The 8,804-nt window shown below is 41.5% G+C and overlaps 1 protein-coding gene across 9 annotated transcripts in view; it reads left to right on the top strand.

Moving 5' to 3' along the window:
* SULF1 (sulfatase 1) overlaps window positions 1–8,804 on the top strand; it is a 181,420-nt gene that overhangs the window by 90,294 nt on the left and 82,322 nt on the right. For 7 of the 9 annotated variants that reach the window (XM_087420466.1, XM_087420467.1, XM_087420461.1 and 4 more), the window contains 2 exons: window positions 477–549; window positions 852–1,083. In XM_087420466.1, the coding sequence (XP_087276592.1) occupies window positions 912–1,083 (172 nt within the window). In that variant the 5' untranslated portion in view covers window positions 477–549; window positions 852–911. Of the gene's footprint in view, window positions 1–4; window positions 103–476; window positions 550–851; window positions 1,084–8,804 lie in introns of all 9 variants that reach the window. The other 2 variants (XM_087420465.1, XM_087420464.1) reach the window with 2 other exon arrangements.

Here is an 8,804-nt window from a genome sequence, read left to right as displayed (position 1 = left end):
TCAGCAGAGAGAACTCTCCTGGGTACTGAGTGACATAATGCAGACGACAAATGACAGCTGTGCGTTTCATTCCGCTTGATAAGTTCTCAATATCGTACGCAGGTGAGTTAACACTCCCCCAACACGCCCCTTCCAGCCAACCGCTCCCCAGATGCTCTCTCCAAAGGCACTGTGGTGTCACAGGCACTGCTGGCTCTTCCTCATCATCGTTAGTTTTCTTGGGGACATTTAAAGTTCTGTTAGAGTGTGAGCAGGGTTGACACTCTCAGCACCATTTTATGGAGCTGATTATGACATGAAGGTATTATTTGAGTCATGTGTTAGCAGTTCTGAATGTGGATTCCTTCTCTGTCTCCCTTTTGGAGTGCTGATAAAATATATATATTATATGCTGTTTCAAGAGACTACTTCATGCAAAAACCTGTATCAAAATCCTTGACTGATGCTTCCTTTGTATTTTTTTCTCCCCCTTCTAGGACTCTGTCTGCAGATGTTCTGAATACCTCTGAGTATAGAAATTGGTTATTCAACCAGGATACCTAATTCAAGGTATTAGCTCTTGTCAGAAAGCTTTTACGTTCAAGCTCTGCGTTGGAAATTATACTTTGGCAATGCATTGAAATAGGAAAAGTTGGAATGAGAATAAAGCATAAAAGTGAATTTGCAAAATAATCAAGTGCTTAAAAAACTACCCTCCGCCTGTGAGGGTTTGCCATGCTGACTCACGTGTAGCCTGTCTTGGCCAGCTTCTGTGCCCGTTCTCGCTCAGTTGTAGCCTTTTTCCTGCAACTGTGTTTGGGGTTTGGATTTCATTTTAGTCTCTTCTTCTCCCTTTCTTTCTGACTGCCCAGACCTGCAGAAACCAGGAGACTGCGACCTTTTGTCAGTTTTGCGACATTGGACCAAACACGATGAAGTATTCTTGCTGGGCGCTGGTTTTGGCTGTCCTGGGCACAGACCTGCTGGGGAGCCTCTGTTCGACTGTCAGATCCCCGAGGTTCAGAGGACGGTTACAGCAGGAACGCAAAAACATCCGCCCCAACATTATTCTTGTGCTCACTGATGATCAAGATGTGGAGCTGGGTGAGACACCGGATTTTTCACTTGTTAGTCTCTCTTGTTCAAATGATTTGCTGGCCTTCCGAGTTATCAGTAGCAGTCAGGCAGCATTTTGGGGTTTGGCACTTAATTATAGTACCTTAACCAACAACCTAGCTTATAAAATGAACTTGTATTGATTATAAGGCATTTGGTTTGTGTTTCAACATTCCTTTTCTGGTCTTAAGCTTTTGAAACAGGAGGGGCCTAGGAGAATACGAGGATGGAGGAAGAGAGTAAGCATGGAATAAATACTATAGAAGTCAAGGATTTGATCGTGCACCTTGGAAACTGTTGGTCAAGAAATTTTTTAAATATTTGGGCAAAGTGGTTTCAAAGAGTATGAGATTATGACCTTGATTCTATGCGATGTATGTGAATATCAACAGATGCTAGAGAAACTTTCAACAGTTATTATTATTAGAGTGAATGATTTATTCAAAGCTTGTAACATTGTTAGGTAATTGAAAGTTACAGTATTTGACATATCTTCTGGTAGTAATTCACTGCCACCACCTTGGGTATGATGCTTTTCTGAAGAATTAGCTCACCTGGGTTAATTCTAGAGCACTCAGAAAGCCTGCCCAAGTTTGGTGGTTCCAACTTAGCTTCTGTATCATCTGATTGGGTTTCTCATCTTCTTACCTTCTTTAATGACCCAGCCCTACAGTCTTGCTCATAAGCCTAGGGTCAAGTTCGAGGGTACCCTAGGACAGACAAAAAGCTTGCCCTTACAAGTTGTCACCACCACTCATTTCCATTCCTGGACCCAAATTCCTCACTCTCAGCTTCCCCCAGCTAGGCTTACCCATCACACTCGCCCATCACTAGCATCTTTCAGACTCAGTGCTAGCAGAGCACCTGCACTTCACTACAGAGCTCCTCTGGCTAGGGTTCTTGAGGCTAAAGCCCTCCATGCTGGAACTTGATCTGCGCGGAAGAGGACTTTGATTTCAGGTTTGAAACTAAACCACGGAATCCCAACAACGTTAACTCCCTGGGTTCAGCTGGGAGCAAATGCACTAAGAGCCCGCAGGGGGAACGATTGTTGAGGTTGATTCACAGAGTCTGCTCTCTCTCACTTCATTTTTCAAACAAAAGTATTGATTTTTAGGCAATATGACAAACTGAAAAGTCTTGCAGGTATGACTTTAGTGTGTATGTGGCTGGTGGTTTAAGTTTTCATTCATTTACAGAGCAAGTAAAATGAAGTGAACAAATTTGAAGTTGCCTCCTTTAACATCTCTCCCATCCATCCCATTCACTACAGCCAAGATCTGTAGACTCTTTTCTTCTCTCCCAGTTTTTTCCTAACTGGTTGGTCACCTGAACCACCTGCCCCCATAGTCTTGGCCCCTCCTGTCTATTCTTCACTCCATTGCCAGAGTCATCTTTCAAGTATCTGATCAGGTCTCTTCTGCTTAAAGCCCTCCATGGTTTTCCTTTGCCCAAAGGATTAAGCCCCTCTCCTCTGTAGGCAAATAAGCTCTGGGCCATCTGGCCCTGCCTATCTCTGTGAGGCTAATTCTCTTTCCCCCACTTTCGCTCTATGCTTCATGGAAATAGCTTACACTTCCCTGAAGGTATCTAGTGGCTTCGTCTCCCTCACCTGTATTTCATGCCTTTGCACGTTCATCCCCTCTGCCTTTTCCCCTTTCTCCACCTGGAGAAGCTCGACCTATTCTTCATGACCGAGTTCAGATGTCTCACCCTCGGGGATCTTCTCTCACCAAAACCATCCTCCCCTCCAGCAGGGTGGATGGAACTTTCCTTTGCATCCCCTTGGACATGCCTCCAGCATGGCCCTTAATCCATCATGTGCTTCCATACCTGTCTCTTCCTCTTGACTGACAGCTCCTAGAGGGCAAGAGTGTGTTTTGTTTATGTTGCAATCCTGATGCTGGGAATAGTAGGTACTAAATAAACAAGAAATGGACCCACAAGAGCCTAAAAAACCCAACACAGTTCCCGTAAATGAATACTGGTATCTATCATGATCTATCTCTTCAATATGCAGTCCTTATGTTTAAATTAAGGAGTTGTTTGATAATTTCATTTTTAACAGAATTCAAACCTTCATCCTTATACTATGGTTAATTAATTCATTCAGTAAATATTTACTGAGCAATTACTAAGGACTGACTTCTGTTGGAGGTATGTGGATATAATGCTGAAGGGTCACAGACCAGGGTCAGTAAACCCAGTTGTTTCCTATATATTTACCTTTTTCCTAGATTTTTCTAGCCAGTTCCCATGCTAAGCATTTGCTCATTTAATCTTCACAATAACTCTATGAAGTAGTTACTATTACTCTTCTCAGTTTTTACATGAGAAAACCAAGGCTTAGAGAGGTCCTGTCGGCTGTGGTGAGCTAGTAAATGGTGAAACTAGGACCTGTGCTAGGCCTGGGTCTCCACAGCTGCACATTTAACCATGGTCCCTTCCATCAGTCAGAACTTCAACAACAAGTATGTATGAGCCCTTCCTAAAGCAACCTGTAAATGCATAGTAATGTTCTAGGTTCTGAGAGAGAGATAACAGAAACATAAGATGGGTCTTATTATCTCACTGGCAAAACAAGTTGATGGTGAACCATAAGTAAAATGTTTAGAAAAGACCTTTCTCAGCAGAAAAAGTATGCTCTTGGTTGTGGGTACTGCTTGATGGAGATTTTTGTGTAGTCTTTTGTAATGTTCTCATAATTCTTCTTGAACCTTACTGCTCCAGACTTCAGTTGGTTTTTTATTTTGGGGTTTTTTTTTTTTTACCACCTTAACCATTTTTAAGTATACAATTCAGTAGTGTTAAGTACACTCACAGTGTTGTGCAATCAATCTCCAGAACTCTTTTTCATCTTGTAAAACTGAAACTCTATACCCATTAAACATTAAATCCCCATTCCCTTTCCCCGAGCCCCTGGCAACCACCATTCTATTGTCTGTTTCTATGAATTTTTTTTTTTTTTAATTTTATTTTTCCCCCAAAGCCCCAGTAGATAGTTGTATGTCATAGCTGCACATCCTTCTAGCTGCTGTATGTGGGACGCGGCCTCAGCATGGCCGGAGAAGCAGTGCGTCGGTGCACGCCCGGGATCCGAACCCGGGCTGCCAGCAGTGGAGAGCACGCACTTAACCGCTAAGCCACGGGGCTGGCCCTGTTTCTATGAATTTGACTACTCTGGTACTTATATAAGTGGAATCATACAGTATTTGTTTTTTTGTGTGTAACTGGCTTATTTCATGTAGCATAATGTCCTTCCTCAAGGTTCATCCATGTTGTAGCATGTATGAGAATTTTCTTCCTTTTGAAGGCTAAATAATAATCCATTGTATGTATATATACCACATTTTGTTTATCCATTCAACTGTTCATAGAAATTTGGGTTGCTTCCACTTTTTGACTATTGTGAATATTGCTACTATGAACATAGGTACATAAACATCTCTTTGAGACCCTGCTTTCAATTCTTCAGAGTATATACCCAGGAGTGGAGCTGCTGGACAATTTGATTTTTAATTTTTTGAGGAACCACCATCCTGTTCTCCATAGCGACTGCACTATTTTGTATTCCCACCAACAGTGCACAAGGGTTCCAATTTCTCCACATCCTTACCAACACTTGTTATTTTCTGGGGTTTGTTGATAATAACCATCCTAATGAGCGTGAGGTGGTATCTCATTTTGGTTTTGATATGGTTGGGTTTTGTCTTGTTTTTTTACTTACGTGTAATTATATTTGCCAAGTGCTTGAATAAATCTTGACCTAAGCAAAACTCTTTGCGTCTGTAATATTGCAGGCAGTTTTGGCTAGTGTGCCTCCAAAAAGATATAACAGACTTAGGAAAGGCTTAGAAAAACAATTACAAAAAATGTAACCGAATACTTTTCCTTTTGGGAAAGAATAAAACAATTCTACCTCTTTGTCTGGAAAGACAAAGACTGAGAAGGATTGTCTCAGTTTATGAAATCAAGTCAAAGTTTATGAAATCAAGCTGGGAAGGAAAGCTCTTATTCAGTGTGAATGGGGGCCACTCCCTCAACTTTGTCTGAGGACGCATAAAATAAACTAGTACTTCGTGAAGGCAGTAAGATGCATAAGGAATTCATTAATAAAAGTGCTAGAACCTTGCGTGTGGATAACATTTTGTCTTTTTCCAAAGAACATTCGTTCTCATTATTGCATGTTATTGTCATCCCACCCAAGTTGGGTGGGTAGAACAAAGATCATTATCTCAGGAGAAAACTTAATCTGTGGAAAGATTAAATGACTTAACCAACGGTTCTCTTACTTCTGGATTTGCTTTTTCCACAACTTCAGAAGTTGTTCAGGTTGTGCCTAGACCTGTAAATAGTTTAGGTTTTTAGACTAAACTAATGGGTGAAGGTTTGCCATTTTTTTTAAGCTAGAAAAACACACATGAACATGATTAACATGAAGTTTGGGATGCTGGTTACCTCTGGGAAGAAATGGTAATCGAGGACACCAACAGTATCCACATTTTAAAATTTTAAAAATATATCTGAAGCAGCTATGATCAAATGTTAAGCTTCGATAAAGCTAGAAGATTTGTTGTTTATTCTAATATTTCCTGTACTTGAAATATTTTATAAATCGAAAAGAAGAAAACCAGAAATGCTTTCAAGATTTTCCTAACTTTCTGAGACTGAGTCAAGAACATTAGGTTCTAAATCTTTCCCAAATGGTCCCTTGGTGCCACTCTGAGAAACAAAACAGTGAGCTGATGGGACCGTTGATCTGACTCAATGTGGCATTTCTTATATTCTTAGGAAACTGGGCTGATGCTAACATCTCGGTAACGCTGACCCAATTCTCTTAGATCACAAGTGGAATTAAGAAACCATAAATGTTTGGAAAAACTTTGTTTTTTAAAGCAGAGGTCACAAATGGGATTTGCAGTCCAGAGCTAGCCCACAGATGCCTTTTGCTTGACCAGCACACTTTTTAAAATCAAGGCAACGTTTTAAAAATCCGGCGATTCTATGTAAAAAAAAAAAAAAAAAAATCCAGATTCCAACTTTTCTTGAAAATTCAAAAGAATGAGGGCTTGCATTCCCATGAGGCAGCCATCAGTTGAATGCTTCCAGGGAAGTCAAAGCTGCCTCCATCATGTGGGGCATGTCCTCCCCAGTTGAACCCGGTCCCCACCACTCTCCATCGCTCCCCACCACTTAAGCCAAGGAACAGTTGCCATTTATCAACTCCGTACCGTTGATTTTCTGATCGTCAGCAGAAAATTCTGTACAGCCACATCTCTATCAAATCTGAAACACTGAAAAGACCAAAGCCCCGTGATTTTTCTTATACTTGGCTGCCTTCGCTTGCCTACCTTCTCTGTCTAGCCCTGTAGGCGTTTTAACTTCCATTCCCCTAAGAAACTAGTCTCCACTTTTAATGGCCCTTTGTTCTTTGGGGGAAAAAAATAATGAGTCTTAGTGACCTGGAAACATTCCAGACAGATTTATTATCTGCTTCTTGGTCCCTTCTTCCCCCAACTTGTTTTTCCCCTCTGGTTTTAGCTGAAATATCTGTTTTTTTCCTACCAATTCCATAGTTTTAGTAGAAAAAGGTATAATGTTTTATTATGTTATTTTTTCCCTATGCTTTAGAATTAAAATATTCAATAGATCAATAAAGCCATTTTTAATATGGGAAATATCACCGTGTAAGGTTGGCATGAGAAAATAGCAGTGATGTGTTTAGTATAAGACTATTTACATATTTAAAGCATTAACCTTACTCCCTCGTAAAACAATGACGTCTAGAAACAACACTGCATAACTAATAAGAGTTATGTTTGCTTGTTGTTATCACTCATCAAACCATGAACGGCTGCAATCCACATGGAGTTGTATCTGTCTAGGAAACCAGGTGTATATGAATCCCACATGCCTGGGATTTCCTTAAGGGATGATGATGACAGTATTTATTACTGAATTGCTGGTTTTGTGGGCTTTTTTCTGGACATGATAAACAGGCTTAATAAAAATTTTAATGTTTGATAGTACAAAATATTGAATAATCAAATGCTAAGATATTTGAATCAGGAAAGGTAAAGCTTTGTTGTAAAGTTTAGCATATAAATGAAGTAATTCAAGCTCTCTATGTGATTTTGGTAGAGTCATTCAGATTAGTAGAACATTTTCTCCCTCCTGACCTTTTTCACACAGATGATTTGGGAATAAATGAATTGGAGTGGGTAGAACGATTTAAATTCTTGGCCATAGTTCCGTCCAGTCCCGATAACCTATCACAGGCTACATCCAAAGTACTGTTCCTGGAGCCTTGATTTTTAGCTCCACCAAACTTGCAAACCTGGTGGATCTTGCAGGATTCCAAAGAGTGTCACTTCTGCCCTCCAAGTCACTGATGACCTAGCAGCATCCTGGTCCACAGTCGAATGCTGTTACAGCATCCCCACTCCTGCAGGAGCAGTGGCAGACATCCCTGGTCCCAACCTGGAACTCTGGCACTGGGACAGCTTTTCTTGGCAGTCATGAGACTCAGCTGTGGCCCGGACCTTCCCTGTCCTCAAGCCAGCCCAGTCAGCTGTGCCCTGACGCCAGCTACTGAACCTAATTACAGTCACTTCATAGCATCCCTGTCAGGCTTCCACCTCACAGGACAACTTGAAACAATAATGAAGTCAAGATTCTTGCCTAAGCAGTGGGGATGGGGGACTGGGGGACGGACACAGTTTGTGTGGAGGGGGAAGAATTGATATTTTTAACTATAAGCCAGCATTAACATTTTAAGTCTTAAAGAATAGAAAAGGTAGTTGACTTCTGTCTTAGTCCATTCAGGCTGCTATAACAAAATACCCTACATAGACTAGGTGGCCTGGTGGCTTATAAACAACGGACGTTTGTTTCCCACAGTTCTAGATGCTGGGGAGTTCAAGATCAACGTGCCAGCAGATTTGGTGTTTGGTGAGGGCCCTCTTCCTGGTTCATAGACTGCTGTCTTTTCACTGTGTCCTCACATGGTGGAAGGGGCAAGGGAGCTCTCTGAGGTCTCTTTTATAAGGGCACTAATCCCACTCATGAGGACTCCACCTTAATGATCTAATCACTTCCCAAAGGCCCCACCTCCTAATGCCATCATATTGGTCATTAGGTTTCCACATAGGAATTTTGGGGGGACACATTCGGTTTATGGTAACCTCTCTACCCTTGTCCCTGCCTTTGGAGTTCAGATGTAGATTGCAGAGAGGGAGATGGAAAAGGCGGGAGAAAACTATGCGGGGTTGAGGTGAGCAAAAGTGAAATCGCAGCCCCATGCCATTTGCTCCTTAACAATCCCGTGAACTAGGCACGGGAGCTTTCATTAGCTCCATTTTACAGATGAGAAACACAAACCGAAAGAGAGTAAATGACTTGTTTGAGCTAATTTGTGGCAAAGTGGAGAATGTTTCCACACAAGTTCAAGTCCAAGGCCCTTTCTCTTCTCATTCTCCTCCTCCTAAACCCTGCCTTGTGAATCTTGTTGTGAGTCTTAGGCTTCCTATCATTCCTATGAAATAATTGTTCTTCTCATGAAGAACCAGCATGATTTGCATTTTAGGCACCAAAAGTCTAAAACCCAGGGAGGTGAGGAGCTTCAGCTTAAAACAAAACTGAGCCCTTCCAACTATGGGGCAGGACATGGTCCCATCCACTAGTCTCAACAGCCATGAATGCATAATTAT

The sequence above is a fragment of the Ceratotherium simum genome, chromosome 31 (genome assembly GCF_057802395.1).
Source record: "Ceratotherium simum simum isolate JZ-2026a chromosome 31, ASM5780239v1, whole genome shotgun sequence".
Lineage (NCBI taxonomy): Eukaryota > Metazoa > Chordata > Mammalia > Perissodactyla > Rhinocerotidae > Ceratotherium > Ceratotherium simum.
This window is presented reverse-complemented; position numbering and strand designations above follow the sequence as displayed.